General features: G+C 38.0%; 1 protein-coding gene across 3 annotated transcripts in view; it reads left to right on the top strand.

The window, feature by feature from the left end:
• Positions 1-18,611, top strand: part of METTL8 (methyltransferase like 8) — a 92,682-nt gene that overhangs the window by 54,364 nt on the left and 19,707 nt on the right. For all 3 annotated transcript variants that reach the window (XM_035007790.1, XM_035007792.1, XM_035007791.1), the window contains exons 3-4: positions 7,321-7,412; positions 17,546-17,916. In XM_035007790.1, the coding sequence (XP_034863681.1) occupies positions 7,321-7,412; positions 17,546-17,916 (463 nt within the window). The remainder of the gene's footprint in view (positions 1-7,320; positions 7,413-17,545; positions 17,917-18,611) is intronic.

An 18,611-nucleotide genomic window follows, 5' to 3' on the forward strand; every position in this document is an offset into this window, starting at 1 on the left:
TTCTCTTCTTTTAAGGATCACAGTCCTGCACTGTCTGAAGTGTAATCCAGTGCCTAAAAACAATTCCTTCATATATTTTTTCCAGTTTTATCATTGTTTTTGGTAGGAGGGTAAGCCCATTATGACATACTCTGTCATGGCCCAAAATTACAAGTCCTATTCAGCAGTTCTAAGTCATAATTATGAAAATTTTATAGCTATATAGAAAATATTTGTGTATATGTGTGTACACATATACAGGAAAGGAACTTGAAAAATTAAGAACTGTTAATCTGTTAGGATATTTAAATGAAAGGTTAAAACTTTTTCTCTTTAAATTTTTCCATTATTATTATAATTGTAACTATGTAATAAATATGGTTTTGTTATGGAATTAAGGATTATTGAAATAATTTTAAGCTGAAACTAATAACGTCCATTTCTTCCTTTTATGTAAGAATATATATTTTTTAAGATTTATTTATTTATTTTTAAAGGTTTTATTTATTTATTTGACAGAGAGAGACACAGTGAGAGAGTGAACACAAGCAGGGGGAGTGGGAGAGGGAGAAGCAGGCTTCCCACGGAGCAGGGAGCCCGATGCAGGGCTCGATCCCAGGACCCTGGGATCATGACCTGAGCCGAAGGCAGACGCTTAACGACTGAGCCACCCAGGCACCCCAAGATTTATTTTTTAGAGAGGGAAAGAGAGAGAGAATGTGAGCGAGGGGCAAAAAGAGAGGGAAAGAGAATCCCAAGCAGACTCCATGCTGAGCATAGAGCCTGATGCAGGGCTCATTCCCATAAGCCCGAGATCACGACCTGAGCCAAAACTAATAAGAGTTGGATGCCCAACCAACTGCACCACCTAGGCACCCCCAAGAATATTTTATTTTTAATTCAGTAGTTACCTAAAATTTGTTAAATTTGTCTTTAAATTTTGTTTAGTAATGAGACTCTTATATACACAGTAAATGACAAAGACAGAAAAACATTCTATCCACATAGCTTGCACTGGGTGCTTTAGTTTATATGTGATTATTAAAAATTATAATAGTAAGTGGTACCACATTCAGCAGAATTTTCGATAAGTAGTATCCTCAAAAATATTAGTACCCAAACTAAACAATTGGGGTCTGTGTGTGTATGTGTTTTAACTTTTCCAAAATAAACCAAATGCACAATTATTTAGACTGTTACTGCAATCAGCTGTGAAAGCAAGGAATCATTATTCAATTATACGTTATATATGGAAGGAATAGGAAATACATATGCACATTCATGAGCTGAGGTCATAAAACTCATAATTACTACAAAATTATAAGACAAATTCTATCAGGCATGTTGTAAAAATTTCTTACTCAAAAATTCTTTTATTTTTGAGATTTCTTTTTCTCAAATTCACATTTTCAGGAAAAATATTAAGTATATTTTGTATTTTCTGCTCAATTGTCTTTTTTTAAGAAAATATATCTTTTTTATTATAAGGATTGCTGGATTTTCCGTTAAGAAGGATGACATAAAATTTTAACAACCATTGTTATATGTCTTAAACATACAGTTTTTTTATAAACATATATATTTTTAAGTTACCTCTAGTTGAGGGGTGCTTGGGTGGCTCAGTTGGTTAAGCATTCGAATATTGATTTGGCTCAGGTCATGATCCTCAGGGTTGTGAAATCAAGCCCCGCTTGGGCTCTATGCTGGGCATAAAACCTACTTAAGATCTCTCCCTCTCCCCTTGTCCCTCTCCCCACCCACCAAAAAAAAAAATGACCTCTAGTTGAAGCAACTTTAATATTAATATTAAGGAGATTTTAAAACCATTATCTCTTAATTGCACTATTCTAACATACTTGTTTTTATTTCACCCAATGTTTCTATAATTTTATTTAGTTGTGATTATAATACGTATACAATTTTGGGATCTGCTGTTTTAACCTCATGTTGTTTCATAAACACTTTTCCATGTTGCCACATAAACTTCATATTTATCATTTTAAATATCTGCATAATATTCCTTTAAGTTACCATAATTCTTTCATTACCCTATCACTGAGATTGTTTCTTGCTATTATATTTGGTATTCTAGCGAATGTCATTTTACAGGTACTTCTCTATACAGAAATTCTCTGTTCTTTTGAGTTACTTCATTACAGTAAATTCCCAGAAGCACAATTCATAGGTCAAACAGTATGAACCATTTTTTTCCTTTGGTGGTAATGGCAATGGTTGTTAAATACCTGATTATTTCAGTTGGTTAGTTAGTTGTCTCTATTTTTAAATTTCTATTGAAATTGTTATTTATTACTTACAAACCCGAATGATTCTTATTGCTATCTGTTGGGTTTTTGTATATGTGAATCAGACTCTTCTAATATAAAGAAATGCCATAAAGCGGCAGGTCTGAAGGAAGTCCCCATAAATACAGTAGGAACGTTTTATAGGTTTCTGTGGGGATTCTGTAACTATACAGTGGAAAATCTGTTCTGCAGGGGCTTAGGGTATAATATTCCCCTCACTTAGCAGTTAAGAAAATGAAGCAACATAAAGAACAGTGTAAGGAAGTTAGAGCAATTTAAGAAATAACTAAATCTATTAAATACTCAGGAAGAAGCAAGTTAAACTAACAGTTTAAAACAAATGCTTAAAGCTAAAGACCCTATATACTCTTATCGTCTCAGAGCTTGGTTTGTTTTTTTTTACAGGGAAATGGGTTGTTCTATTCTCTTTCTTCTTTGCTGTAGAAATTTATAGATGAGAAACTTGTACCCAGCCTTAGTAACCCTATTTTTTCAATAAATTACTTGTTGTCTTTAATATCATAACCATCATTTAATAATATTCTATATGTATTTATATATACAGAGCATAAAATATAATTGCCAGCTCCAAGTTATGTATGTGATTGCTCACATATATTAAAATAAGTCAAAACAAAAATCTGGGGTTTTTTAAAAATTTTTTTATTAACATATAATGTATTATTTGTTTCAGGGGTATAGGTCTTGATTCATCAGTCTTACACAATTCACAGCACTCACCATAGTACCTACCCTCCCCAATGTCCATCACCCAGCCATCCAGTCCCTCCCACTCCCCTCCACTCCAGTAACTCTCAGTTTGTTTCCTGAGATTAAGAGTCTCTTATGGTTTGTCTCCCTCTCCAGTTTTGTCTTGTTTCATTTTGCCCTCCCTTCCCCTATGATCCTCTGTCTTGTTTCTCAAATTCCTCATATCAGTGAGATCATATGATACTCGTCTTTCTCTGATTGACTTATTTCGCTTAGCATAATACCCTCTAGTTCCATCCACATTGTTGCAAATGGCAGGATTTCATATTTTTTTGATGGCTGCATAATATTCCACTGTATATATATACACCACATCTTCTTTATCTATTCATCTGTTGATGGACATTTAGGCTCTTTCCGTAGTTTGGCTATTGTGGACATTGCTGCTATAAACATTGGGGTGCATGTGCCCCTTCGGATCACTACATTTGTATCTTTGGGGTAAATACCCAGTAGTGCAATTGCTGGGTCGTAGGGTAGCTCTATTTTCAACTTTTTGAGGAAACTCCATACTGTTTTCCAGAGTGGCTGTACCAGAATCTGGGTTTTTGTTTTTGTTTTTTAAGATTTTATTTATCTGAGAGAGAGAGATAACATGAGCAGGGGCAGGGAGGGACAGAGGGAGAAGCAGACTCCCCACTGAGCAGGGAGCCCCACAGACACAGGGCTCCATCCCAGGATCCTGAGATCATGACCTGAGCTGAAGGCAGATGCTTAACTGACTGAGCCACCAGGTGCCCCCAAAAGTCTTTTCTAATTTCATTCATTAAAGCAAGTGGACAAAGCTGCTTAATGATTATTTGGACTGTGAATGATTGGGTTTTACTTGAAAAAATGGTAGTTAAATTTTCATGTTTGGAACTCTGATCTTTTAACATCATCATTTACTTACTTGTCCTGAGAATTTCAGTACACCAATTTTGATCCTTCTTAAAGGAAAGCAGTTTCTCACCTTTCAATGATGTGTTTATAGCCAGGTCACTGGAATACACACTCTCATATCTGATTGCATAAACATTACTTAAGATAGTACCAAGCTTATCATCATTCCACCCAAAGCAACTCCTTATTCTGTCTTGGTTACAACCCCATTCTGTCTTGGTTACAACCCCCCCCTCCCAAACACACACACTCTTTCCTTGATACTAATAGAGTCATTCTTGACACTCTTCTTTATCTCCCAGCAGCTAGTTAACCTCCAGGTCACAGATACAGTTTTTGTCACAGTGGCTCCCCTTGCTCTGCCTTTCTGTCTGCCGTCGCCACCACCTTAGTCCTGGGAATCATTACTCCTAGACCACTGCAACAGACTTCTCATTGGTCTCCCTTCCACCAGTTCTTCCCCACTTCACTTTATCTTACATATTATTAAACTGTTCACACTTAAGATCATTTGAAATCTGACCATTACCCAGCTGCCAGCTTCATAATGAAATGTATAAATTGCCCCACCTCCTTTCCCCCTAACCTGAGCCCAAACTCACCTCCCTCTCAAGCCTTCCTATTTGCCCAAACTAGCATTAATTGGCTACATTTGCATACAATAGACGCTAATCAAGAAGGCTACATTGTATTATCATTTATATTATTTCATTGATAATACCAATGTATTATTATTACATTGTTAATCTGCCTGCCTCAGGAGCATATAAACCCCATTATGGCCAAGGATTAAGTCTTAAATCTCTCAGTATCCCCCACTGTCTTAGTAGACAGTAATAGACTACTGTTCAAGAGGATGGACTTTGAAGTGAGACAAACCTGGGTTTGAATTCTGGTTCTGTCACTTACTGGCTCTATGACCTGGAGTAAGTTCCTAAATTTCTGTTTCCTCTTATGCAAAATGAGCATGATTATAAGCCCCTCATAGGGTTTTTGAAAGGATTAAACAAGACATATATGTGGGGCACCTGGGTGGCTCAGTCATTAAGCGTCTGCCTTCGGCTCCAGTCATGATCCCAGGGTCTTGGGATCTAGCCCCGCATCAGGCTCCCTGCTCTGCGGGAAGCCTGCTTCTCCCTCTCCTGCTCCCCTTGCTTGTGTTCCCTCTCTGGCTGTCTCTTTCTCTGTCAAATAAATAAAATCTTAAAAAAAAAAAAAGACATATATGTATGTAATATGGTTGGCACAATGCCTAACAACATAATAAATAATAATAGTAATTATCTTTATAATTATGATCATGCTAAATGCTCAATTAATGTTTATCAGCCACCATTACGATACATGTCAAGAATTTGATATTTCACCCTTTTTTCATCAGTGAGATAGCTACAAGTATATGATAATAATGTGAGAGATTTTTCTTACAGTTATCAATGGCTACATGGAGCTTGAATTTTGGATATGTGGCCTCTTTGTTGTTTAGAAAAATGGTTTATTCCAGGAAATTACGTCACTCATTTATAACCTTAGCTATTGCAAAAAAAGGAAATACAAACTTTGTAAAAACAAACCCAAGAAACCCCCACCTTTTTTGTATAAAGATGTTGCTTCTATTCCATGAAGACATTTTAGCAACAGAAAATAATATCTTCTCACATAGGAAGTATAAATTCTGAAACTGAAAATACTGACAGTATTTTCAGATCTTGGAAAGTTGACCCTCTTATATACTATATCAACTATTCTATCATTTAAATGTTAAAGAATCCATTTACAGAAAGTAAGGCAACCAATAAGAAAAATCTGAAGTTACTTAAAAGACTGAGGGTACCAAAAAACAATCCAGTCAAGAAATGGGCAGAAGACATGAGCAGACACTTCTCCAAAGGAGACATACAAATGGCTAACAGACACATGAAAAAATATTCAACATCACTAGCCATCAGGGAAATACAAATCAAAACCACAATGAGATACCACCTTACACCAGTTAGAATGGCAAAAATTAACAAGACAGGAAACAACAAGTTTTGGCAACAATGTGAAGAACAGGGAACCCTCTTACACTCTTGGTGGGAATGCAAGCTGTACAGCCACTCTGGAAAACAGTATGGAGGTTCCTGAAGATGTTAAAAATAGAGCTACCCTACAACCCAGCAATTGCACTACTGAGTTTACCCCAAAGATACAGATGTAGTGAAAAGAAGGGGCACATGCACCCCAGCGTTCATAGCAGCAATGTCCACAATAGCCAAACTGTGGAAGGAGCCGAGATGTCCTTCAACAGATGAATGGATAAAGAAGATGTGATTCATATATACAATGGAATATTACTCAGCCATCAGAAAGGATGAATACCCACCATTTGCATCAACATAGATGGAACTGGAGGGGATTATATTAAGTGAAATAAGTCAAGGAGAGAAAGACAATTATCATATGCTTTCACTCATATGTGGAACATAAGGAATAGCATGGAGGGGAAGGGAGGTAAAATTGAATGGGAAGAAATCAGAGAGGGAGACAAACCATGAGAGACTCTGGACTCTGGGAAACAAATCAAGGGTTACATAAGGGTGGGGGGTGGAGGGAGGAGGTAATCGGGTGATGGGTTTTTTGTTTTGTTTTTTTAAGATTTTATTAGAGAGAGACAATGAGAGACGGAACACAAGCAGGGGGAGGGGGAGAGGGAGAAGCAGGCTTCCCGCCGAGCAGAGAGCCCGATGTGGGGCTCGATCCCAGGACCCCAGGATCATGACCTGAGCCGAAGGCAGACACTCAACGACTGAGCCACCCAGGAGCCCCGGGTGATGGGTATTAAAGACGGTACATGTGGTGATGAGCACTGGGTGTTATATGCAACTAATGAATCGTTGAACACTACATCAAAAACTAATGATGTACTATATGTTGGCTAACTGAACATAAAAAAAAATGAGGGTAAGTACAAAATAGTTTAAAACTTACATCTCTTTGATAGTGAAGTATTAGAATATAAGTATTATAAAAGAAGATTAAAAAGCTATTAAAGAGTGCCATATTCATAAATGAACAAGAAGGCAAATAAATTTAGCCTTAGAGTAAAATGCAGCAAACCGTACTAGCACCCAAATAATCACGCACCATAGTGCTCCTGGGACATGACTTCAGCAGTCATTTCCAAAAGGTGGTTGGGGCTTGCCACACAGCCACATTTTAACAGAAGAACTGTAGGAGTTCTAGGGTTGTACCTGCACTATCAGAAGAAACAGCTGACACTCAACATGGAATTAGTTTGTATCATTTGCCTTTGATTATTCTAGGGAGAAAGATGTATCCCTTGTCACCCTTTTGCTGCCTTTGATTATGAAGCAGGTTTTACAGCCTTTTCATTTTTTGATAGGGATCACATGCAATGGTCCGAAGAAGAAGCAGCAGCAGCCAGGAAAAAGGTAGAGGAAAACTCGGCTGTGCGAGTTCTTCTGGAAGAACAAGGTAGGCAACTACATGCTGTAGCTCCTGGAGCCTGGTTTTTCTGTTTGGCCTTCCCCTGATTTAGGTCACACGTTCTCCTCCTAATTGTGTCATTACTTTGGAAAGTTCTTCACTTCGACCTCTGCCAATCCATTTGGGAGAATTCCATTGTTCTAGTGTAGTAGGACCAAAGTTAGTGAAATAAATTATGGATTGACTCTTCAGTTGCTTTTTTGGTAATCATGGTATTACCTTTCCACACAAGGCAATTTTTAAATTTCCCTCTTGCTATACATCTTTTAGTCTGCTGTTGTGCATTGCACTGGCCAGGAGTGTTTAACAAATTCAGAAACTTTGAGCAAAAATGATAAGGTCATATCAAAGTGTTGTGGCCTTTTAGGATAAACATCAAGTTTCATAGGATTCAAGGTACTTTTCTTGAAGGCCTTTTGATATTCCGAGTTTGAGGTGAGACCTTGCCAATCTTCAAAGCTGGCTTCTGTTTTGGCTAATTGGCTAATTGCTATTATCACAAAAACAGAAAATAACAAGCGTTGGTGAAGATGTAGAGAAATGAACCATTAGGCGCTGTGGAATTGGTAAAATTGTAAAATGGTGCAACCTCTATGGAAAATAGTATGGAAGTGCCTCAGAAAATTAAAAATGGAACTACCATATGATCTAGCGATCCCACCTCTAGATAGAGAGCCAAAAGAATTGAAAACAGGGTCTTGAAGATATATTCACACACCCATGCTCATAACAACACTAGTCACAATAGGCAAAAGGTAGAAGCAACCCAGATGTCCATTGACAGATAAATGGATAAACAAAATTTGGCATATATGCACAGTGGAGTATTAGCCTTGAAGAAGAAGAAAATCCTGTCACATTCTACAACATGGGTGAACCTTGAGGATATTATGCTAAATGGAATAAGCCTATCACAAAGAAGGCAAATACTATATGATTCCACTTACATGAGGTACCTAAAGTAGTCAAATTCATAGAAACAGAAAGTAGAATGGTGGTTACCAGGGCTGGGGTAGGAGGAAACACAGAGTTGTTGTGTAATAGATACAGTTTCAGATTTGCAAGATGAAAAAGTTCTGGACATCTGTTTCACAACAAAGTGAATATACTTAACACTACTGGACTGAACATTAAAAAATGGTTAAGATGGCAAATTTTATGTTATGTGTTCTTTACCACATTTTTTTAAAGCACACTAAAAAAAAAATCTGGTCTGTGTCCTTCGCACTGCCATAGCTAGGAACCCATATACAATTTGACCAACACATGCACTCTCAAGATAAGCTTTTCTTCCTTGTTTTTCTTAAAGTGATTTCTCCCTTAAAACAGCTTGGTTCTTCTTTCTTTAAAAAAAAAATTTATTGAAGTACCAAACACACAGAGAAATTTTCACAACTCCTAAATGAATTGTCACAAAACTCAATGGATTTTCCCAACATCCACATCAAGAAACAGAATATTACCATTAACCCAGAAATTTCCTCATTTTCTGTCCCAACAACAGTACTTCCCCCAACCCCTGTGACCCCACAAAGAGCAACTGTTATTCTGGCTTCTAATACCCTAGGTTAGTTTTATAGAACAGCTTGGTTTTGGTCATCATGATTTCTCGATCATTCTTGTAGCAGTATCAGTGTACCTACCAGATAGAGCGAGTGTCCGAAAACTATGGGCAGGAGCCAAATCCATCTGACTGCCTGTTTTTATACATAAAGTTTCATTGGAACACAGACATCTCATTTGTTTACGTATTGTCTGTGGCTGCTTTTGAGCTCTATCTACGCAGTTGAGTAGTGATTAACAGACCGCACATAGCCCACAAAGACTACTTACTGTCTGGCCCTTTACAGAAAAGTTTGCCAACCCCTGGTGATAGAATTTTGTTTCCAGATTGATCCTACGTTCTGAAACTCCCCTGGGAAAGATGTTTGAATTCTCTGTGCAAGCCAAGCATTAGTGAAGATACTAATCTCACTGATAGTTAATTGTTACTCTAGTGACTTCAGTCTACAGTTGTGGCTAAGGTTTGCAAGCAAAGGTAGCTGCGGACAGTGAGCTAAAGAGATAGCTCTTAGGCAGCGAAGGGGGCACTTCTGCCCTGTCTTGTCCTCTGCCACCATCGATGACTTACTTTATCCTCTGGCCTTGTTTGCTCTTCATCCTTAACTTATCCTAAGCATGAATGTGTCCTGGAGGCTGGACAGGAAAGAAGAGCACCTGATCCACTCCAATGGAACCATTCTATTTTTAGGAGCTCCAGCCGTGCAGTTCCAGAGTGGGATATGGCCAGGGAGTGTTGGCGTTGGATTGGTGGGTGCATGCCCGTGGCAGTCTGCTTACCGATCAGCCAACATTGCATTCCTTTGCAGGAACTCTGTCACGCTGCTGCTGAGGAAGTGTGACGTTGCTTCTTTGCCAGCAGCTGCACGGGCATACTTTCCACATTACTCAAACTTCTGCCAGTGGCCACCTGGATGGGACAGCGCGTGTCAAACCTAAACAGAACTAAAAGTTATCAGTCATCTTAATTCATTTCCAGGAAGTTAAAAATTATCTACAGTATATTTCCTGATATGAAAAACCAGGGATTTTTTTCATGCTCTCTTGAATTTGTTTAGGACATAAATAGATGAGCAGTGCTGATAATGTTCCCTTAAAGTACTCTGTACGAGGCTGCCTATTTTGGCCTATTTATGTTAACAATGAACTTGAGTGAGGCTAATGAGAAGGTTATTTTAGGGCCTTGGAAACTGCAGTAAAGGAAAATGACAGTTCCCACCGAACCATAGTGTGACTGAAATAGAAAGGTGGTGACTGGCCTCTCTCTATACAAGCAGGGAAAGCAGGCTGGAGAGGACTGATGATACTGCTTTGAAGCATTTGGTTCGCTTATTAGCACGTCCAGTCACTTTCTAAGCAAGTTTTCTGGCTGCTGTGGAGACACTGAACTAAAGATTCCATTTTAAAATGGCTCAGACTGATGGAGGTTTCTGCTGGGTCCCCAACCCGGCCCTGGAGCATGACTCCATGCAGTGGACTTCACACACATGAGGGAACCGCCCCAAGGAGAGGACCCCACCATGCGGGTGACAGTGTGACCACGTGTAAGCGAGGGTGCAGAGTGCAGCAACTGAGGCTGCTGTGAGGTTGGCAAAGAAAGGGAACTTTTGTGCTGAGGAACTGTGTTGAGAGTAAACACCTTCCCAGCCACCTGCCAGGCTCCGCCAGGGATCAGAGACCTGCTGGGCTGCAGAAGCCCTGGGCGAGGCTTCCTGTTTGATATTTAGCGTCTCTGATGAATGCAGGTCAAGGTGAATGGATCCGGTTAAAAGCTCGACTCGCAAACTTCATGAAAACCCAAAGGAGGCTCTGACCCGTTTCTTATTCTGTGCCTCTGTTAGTTAACCACCATCTCTTCTTATCCAGGAGAGTCCTAAGTCTTTGAAAGAACACGTTTTCTCTCATCACAGAACATTCCATTCTCAGACATTATACAGCACAAACACTGTCTATTGATCTTAGCTCACGAATTTTAATGCCACTGGGAGGAAACACTGGTTGTTCTGCCATGCTGGCCTAGCACACTTCTTTTGGTCTCTGCATGTGTCACTCTCTCCTGTCACTCCCATTTCTCATTTCTCACCTATTGTCTCAGATGTTGTGAGAACTGAAGTCAGGAAACACCCTCACAGTTCTCAAAATAAGAGCTTAAGCATCACCAATAGTACAGTCTTTTGCTGTGAGATGGTTGACATTTCATTTCTGTGATTAAAATGTATAACATCCAAGTTCTCGTTAGCAATTTTTCTTTCACTTAGATGCCCAGATTAATCATTTTAATTCCACATTTCCTTTTGGTAATTTCTTTTAAATTTTATGATAGCTCATATTTCTTTTAAAAGCAGGTTAATTCAGAGAAATAAGGAAAATACATTTGGCAGTTTTTGAGTTAACATGATTATATTTTATTATTTCCTGAAAACATCTCCAGTGTGTTATATCTCAGCTGGTTATTTAGAAAATGTAATGGGTTCTTAAAACTTAATAACAAAAGCAGCTGCTATTTTTACTTTAAAATATTCTTGCAAATAATTACCTATCTAGGGTGAGTTATCTATGTCCAGCAAAATGGTAAAAGAATTCCACTATACCTTACCTTGTGAATTCCTTTACCACTTAAAAGTGTCCTATGTAAAAAAAAAAAAATAGAGTAGTTGAAAGTTTTGTGCACTAATAAATTTAGAGTACTTGTTTTTAAGTCAGCTTTGGTTGTTTAAAATTTCCTGCATTACTGTTATAAATATACTTTTCACAGGGCACCTGTCTAGCTCAGTCAGTAGAGCATGCGACTCATGATCTTGGGGTTGTAAGTTCAAGCCCGTGTTGGGTGTAGAGATTACTTAAAAATAAAATCTTAAAATTATATGCATATATATACACACACACACTTTTCATGTTTCCTTTTTTTTAAGGTTTTATTTAATTATTTACTTTAGAGAGAGATTGAGAGCATGTGCAAACACAAGGGGGGGTGGGGAGGGGAAAGAATGTCAGACTACACACTGAGCCTGAGGCTGGGGCGCAGTAGGGAGCTCGATCTCACGACCCTGAGATCATGACCCAAGCCAGAACCAAGAGTTGGATGCTTAACCAGCTAAACCACCCAGGCGCCCCAAGAGTTTTTTCTTAGGTAGACAATGAACTTTTATCAGTGATATGTGGAAATTTCCCACTTTGAGAGCTCAGGTGTTTGCATATTTGATGTGCAAAAATAACTCTAAATTGCTTTTTGTTACATTGTAACAGGATAATTTTTCATAGTTAATATTAATCATATCGTATATGGCAGATACATAAATGGTTTAATTCAGTTTCTTAGTTGTGATATTCAATGTGATTCAGGGTGAATTCTGAATATTTAAGTATAGTTAGTATATCACATTCCCTCTTCCCCTCAGCATTATTGAATTTAGTAAGTGAATAATTGAGAATTTGCTTCATCTGTCTGTGGTTAAACACATCACTACATCCGTTTTACTGCCATTGGCATAGAACAATTAATCTACAGCCTAGGAAAATGAAAGGAAAAAACTGCTTCTCCAAGAAAAATTGATCATTAATATACCTGTTTAGAATATCAGTTGGTAAAAAAAAAAAAAAGTTGGTTGGGGGTGCCTGGCTGGCTCAGTTGGGTAGAGCATGTGACTCTTGATCACAGGGTCATGAATTTGAGCCCAATGGTGGGGGTAGAGTTTCCTTTAAAACAAGCAAATAAGTAAATAAATAAATAGAAAATCATTTGGACAAGATTAACAAAGGGCAGATTTCTCCACACTCTATTTAATTTTATTGGCCTGAACTTGAGATGAGTTAACAGCAGGTCGAAACTAAATTTTTCTGTCTTTTTTTTTTTTTTTTTGCTTTGTCTTAAAGATTTTATTTATTTATTTGACAGTGAGAGACAGCGAGAGAGGGAACACAAGCAGGGGAAGTGGGAGAGGGAGAAGCAGGCTTCCCGCCGAGCAGGGAGCCCGATGCAGGGCTCGATCCCAGGACCCTGGGATCATGACCTGAGCCGAAGGCAGACGCTTAACAACTGAGCCACCCAGGCGCCCCAAAACTAAATTTTTCACTCATGGTCAGGAAAATAGCTTTTCCAATTCCCGTTATCACAAATACCTTCAAAGTTCAGGAAATTAACTCATATGCTGAAAGTGTTTACCTTGTCTCATAACCATAATTGTGAGTTTGATTGAGCTTCTGTGGTGTCTCAGAAGCTGTCACACCTTACTGGGAACTATGAGTTGCCAGCATTGATTGAGATAACTGCTGAAAGCACAACTTAAAAAGCAAAGAACAAAAAAGTTCCAGCCCATTAGCCTTCACTTCAACCCATGCTGGGTGCCGTTTCTGTTTTGTTTCTATCCCACAAACCAATCTATTCTCATAGAGCATTTTATGTTTCCATTGCTCATCATAATTTCATCATATAATCTTGTATAGTTTATATTTTATATAAATTAAATGGTATTTAGTTAATTCTGCATTTCTGATCTGTTTTTATGAAGGTTCCCTCCAATCAGCATTATTTTTACAGTTTAATCATACTGATTATGTCATACTGGGGTTTTAATTTCAGTTTGATGCTTCATAATGAAAGGAAACTACAAAATCAGAAAAACAGGTTATTTTCAGAGATATTTTGAAGGGGTTTAATATTGATTTTGTGTTAGGTTGGCAATGTAGTGTAATGGTTTAGAGCATGAGCTTTATTTTTTTGAAGTTTATTTATTTTTTTTAGTAATCTCCACACCCAGTGTGGGGTTCGAATGCAAAACCCAGAGATCGAGAGTCACATGCTTTTCCAATTAAGCCAGCCAGGCACCCCAAGAACATGATCTTTAAAGTCCAATAGACGTGGTCCAGGTCTTGGCTCTAGCTAGGTGACCTTGGATAATTGTCTCCTCTGACCTTGAATTTCTTTGTCTGTAAATTGGAATAATAATATGTCTGAGAGGTATTATTAGGATTAAATGGGAAAAAAATCCAAGTAAAGCATTTGACATGGTATCTGACACATAATAAAGACTCAATATAGGTTATGGTTGTTATTGGTATAATGATTTATGTTTGTTTGTTCCTCTTAATTCCTGGAGAGTGGGAAATACTTGGAATAGGCTTGGAAGTACATATTAGCAGCCCTTAACCATGGTCTTCTCAGAGTAATCAGATCCTTTTTAAAGACTGCATAATCTAGGGTTGAATTTAGATGCTTGATATATTTGGAATCTGAACCAGACTCCAGTCACCTTGCTGCACATTCCTCTTCTTTACAAGCTGTAGAAATTAAAACAGTAGTAGTACGGGCTCATATTTAAGATAGCAATCCGATCCAAGATTTTGTAGTTTGTAGAACTGACACTGTTTAATGTTCTCCATAAATTCATGGGGTTTAATAAGAAAGTACATAGACTTCGAACATAGAGATTCCCTAATTCAACCCCTCATCAAATGAGGAAACTCCATGAAGCATTCAACTAAGATTCTGGTTTTGTGTGATAAAACTTTACAAAAGAACAAACTACCTAATAACCATTATATTGCTACTGTCACTCTAAATTTTCATCTGATTACTATAAATCAATATAAAATAAACTTTAGAGTTGCAATCAGTGTATATCAGGTCTGTGTGAATGTTTTGTGTTACTATCATTATCCTTTAAATTTTCATTGCTACGGGGTGCCTGGGTGGCTCAGTCGGTTAAGCATCCGTCTGCCTTCGGCTCAGGTCATGATCCCAGGGTGCTGGGATCGAGGCCCACATTGGGCTCTTTGCTCAGCAGGGAGTCTGCTTCTCCCTCTCCCTCTGCCCCTGCTCCTGCTCTCTCTCACATGCACTCTTTCTCTAACAAATAAAATATTTTAAAAAATTTTAATTGCTATGGAAGATTACTCTGTTTTGACCTGCATGGCTTGCTTGGTCATTCCTATGTTGTTGAGTATTTATTTCCCACTTCTTCCTATTTTATTTTATTTATTTATTTTTTATTTTTAAGATTTTATTTATTTGACAGAGAGAGACACAGCGAAAGAGGGAACACAAGCAGAGGGAGTGGGAGAGGGAGAAGCAGGCTTCCCGCCGAGCAGGGAGCCCAATGCAGGGCTCGATCCCAGGACCCTGGGACCATGACCTGAGCCGAAGGCAGACGCTTAACGACTGAGCCACCCAGGCGCCCCCCCACTTCTTCCTATTTTAAATAGCGCTGCTGTGAACATCTTTTATTTCAAGTTGCGGTCCTGCTATTTACACCCTTCCTCCCAGTTAATTCCTAGGGGAATATTTCCACAAATTAATCGAGGTGTAATACTACATTCTAGTTACTGATAGGTTCAAACTCACTTCACAGTAGCTTGGTATTGAAAACTCAGATACTAGAGATTTGACTAAATGTAGTTCTTCTTAGGTGGTTGCTTTTTATTAAAAAGAAAAATTTTTTTACCAGCGTAGAGTGAGTTACAAAGAGAGTTTTTAAGGTAAAAGGAAAAAGGTGTGAGAAGACCCTGGGGAAATTTGATAGTTTCCTAATTCCTCCTGAATCTGATTTCAGAATGTTGTTTTATTTTCTCACACAGTATAGCAGGTACACTCCAGTTCTTAAAAGTAGAGATACAACTATTCTAAAGATGATATAGGGGCGCCTGGGTGGCTCAATCGTTAAGCGTCTGCCTTCGGCTCAGGTCATGATCCCAGGGTCTTGGGATCGAGTCCCGCATTGGGCTCCCTGCTCAGCGGGGGGCCTGCTTCTCTCTCTCCCACTCCCCCTGCTTGTGTTCCCTCTCTCGCTCTGTCTCTCTCTGTCAAATAAATAAATAAATAAAATCTTTAAAAAAAAATAAAATAAAATAAAGATAATATATAACATTTTTAGATTAACCATAAATGGGCTTTCTTCCATTAGTACAGATGTGAGCATGTTTTGGACTTCAGCTTCACGTAATTCTTTTGTTTCAGAGATCTACTTTCATTTCTCAGACCTTAAATATAGGTGGGAGTTTCTGTCTCTATAGCAGTGCCCCTGCCAGATACGATTCAGCCTTGATGGGAAGGAAGTCTTGTGGCCAGATGGGTGGAGATTCAGGTACAAGGCCATAAAGATAAAAATGGAAAGAAAAGGAAAACTATACAATAAGGTTCTGTAACAAAGATGAACCTGACTACAAGCAACTGCTTGTTCTGAGGGTTGGGGCTTCTTTAAAATTATGAAAGAAATTAGTCCATTGTTTTTATTTGTAATTTAGTTTATTTGGGGGATAGTCATTTCATACAGATCAAAATTCAAATAATTCTTTTACAAACCCTGGCCCCCAGCCACCCAGTTTCCCTTCCCTAGAGGCAGCCAGTATTACGAATTATGTGATTTCCTTACAGAAGTATTCTGTATATATACAAGTAAATAGGTGTGTACATGCATTATGTTTCTGTGTATGCACACGTGTTCTTTATCTTCTTTTTCCTAGCAAATGACTATGTCATAGACATACTGTTCTACACTTTGCTTTTTCACCCAACATTAAATCTTGAAATTATATCAATAGGTCTTTTTTCTTTTTTGAAAGCACTTAAAAAATGTCATGTGTCTATATTGGGTGGGAGTAATTCTTCACCCAGGGATTAGGCCTGGTGCGTAGTAGTGTCCAAGAAATGTTTGTTGAGTGAAGGAGCGAGTGAATTAATTATTTTATTAATTTAAGGCACAAATAAAAAGAGGCAGAAAGCTAAGAATTGTCTGAAGTTCTGAGACTGTTGACCTAACCCTGACCCTGGGACGGAGGGAAATCTAAGGGACAACATCATAAAATGCAAATTTCTTTTAAAAAGGCATATCCCTTTAAGGCTTCATACTAGGAGATGTCAATAGGGAGAGATTCCTCTGGAGGTGGGTGAAGAATGGGACTGCCCCTAGATTCTGGGAGTCCTGGCCTGTTGTGACAGGGCTCCAGGACCTGGAACAAGTGGGTTCATATCTCTGTGCTGTTCTTTGTTCAAATGCAAAACAAGGGAGTTGGAGTAGATTATTTCAATGGGATGTTCGGGCTCTAAGATTATGTCATTTATAATTCTGCAGTTTCCTGTCTGATTACCAATTTGCCCAAGATATTCATCATGTTGAAACCGCATTTATAGCGAAATAAAAAAATGAGATGTCCTTTCTTTAAGATAATAAAGAGCCCTACAGGTTATTGGTGAAAATGTGATTATTAAGAATTCCAAAATTTAGACTATAGAAAGTAGTTTGCATTGATTATATTCCTCACAAAAATTTATTGCCCAAACTATAAGGCAGAAGCAGATTTATGGGAATAAGATCTAATACCCCACACATTAACACATTTTGAGAGAATCAGTACTCTGTAGTTTTAACCTGTGAGAGGCAAAAAAAAAAAAAATCAGATAAATAACTAATTTAATAAAATTATTCAATAGTAAATGTAATTGTTATAAATGATGTCTGTAATATATTTAACAGCATTTATCAAATATATTTTGTTACTAAAATAGTAACTAATAGTAAACATAATTCATAGTAAAATAAATCTTTTTTTTTCCTCTTTTTTTTTAGTTAAGTATGAGAATGAAGCTAGTAAATATTGGGACACATTTTATAAGATTCATAAGAATAAGTTTTTCAAGGATCGTAATTGGCTATTGAGGGAATTTCCTGAAATTATTCCAGTTGATCAAAAAACTGAACAGAAGTTGCAAGAATTATCATGGGATCCTGCAAAAACTAGTGCTGCCGATGGTTTCTCAAGAACACGCTGCCCTCCTGTGCCTGAAGAAAAAAATCATAATCAGAAAAGGTGTGGCTCATCAGACAGGCAAAGCCAAGCGGGATCGCAGTTTTCCAGCCTAGACTCTGAAGAAAACAGAAAAGGACCTCTGAAAACAGAATTGTTTCCCGGGAGCAACGCCACTTTCAGAATTCTAGAGGTCCTGTCCGGCCAGGGCAAAGATGGGAGGGGGCAAATAACTTTGAAATGTACATTCCATATGACTTTATGAAAATGGTCAAATCTAACTAAATAAGTGTTCTGTATACTTCTGTGCATAAAAAATATTTGAGGGACTCATGTCTATCATCAGGTTCTAAGTTTGGGTTTTAATTTTTTTTAATTTGTGTTCATATCTAACTTGAAGGCAGTTAAAGATTTTATTTATTTATTTGACAGAGACACAGCGAGAGAGGGAACACAGCAGAGGGAGTGGGAGAGGGAGAAGCAGGCTTCCTGCTGAGCAGGGAGCCCGATGCGGGGCTCAATCATGACCTGAGTGGAAGGCAGATGCTTAACCCACTGAGCCACCCAGGCATCCCTTGAAGGCCGTTTTAAATACCAATAAAGTTTTGGCCTTAATTTCTATCTCTTTCTGTTATTAACCTGTTTTAAGTGAAATAGAAATAAATGAGATATATAATTAGCTGTAATCCAGTGTAGACCTTGACTTTCTATTTTTAAAAGTAAATCTCTTCCTCCTGGTTATAAAGGTAATACATATTGATTAGAGAGTTTGCTAAGGAGTAGATAAAAGAAAATTATCTACCACACACAAGGGAGTTAACCACACTTAACATTTTACTGACTTTTCCCCTTTTGTTTATACTGTTTTATACAGTTGAGCTACACTGT

Source organism: Mirounga leonina, unplaced genomic scaffold (genome assembly GCF_011800145.1).
Source record: "Mirounga leonina isolate KUSES-001 unplaced genomic scaffold, KU_Mleo_1.0 Mir_151, whole genome shotgun sequence".
NCBI classification, from domain to species: Eukaryota; Metazoa; Chordata; class Mammalia; order Carnivora; family Phocidae; genus Mirounga; species Mirounga leonina.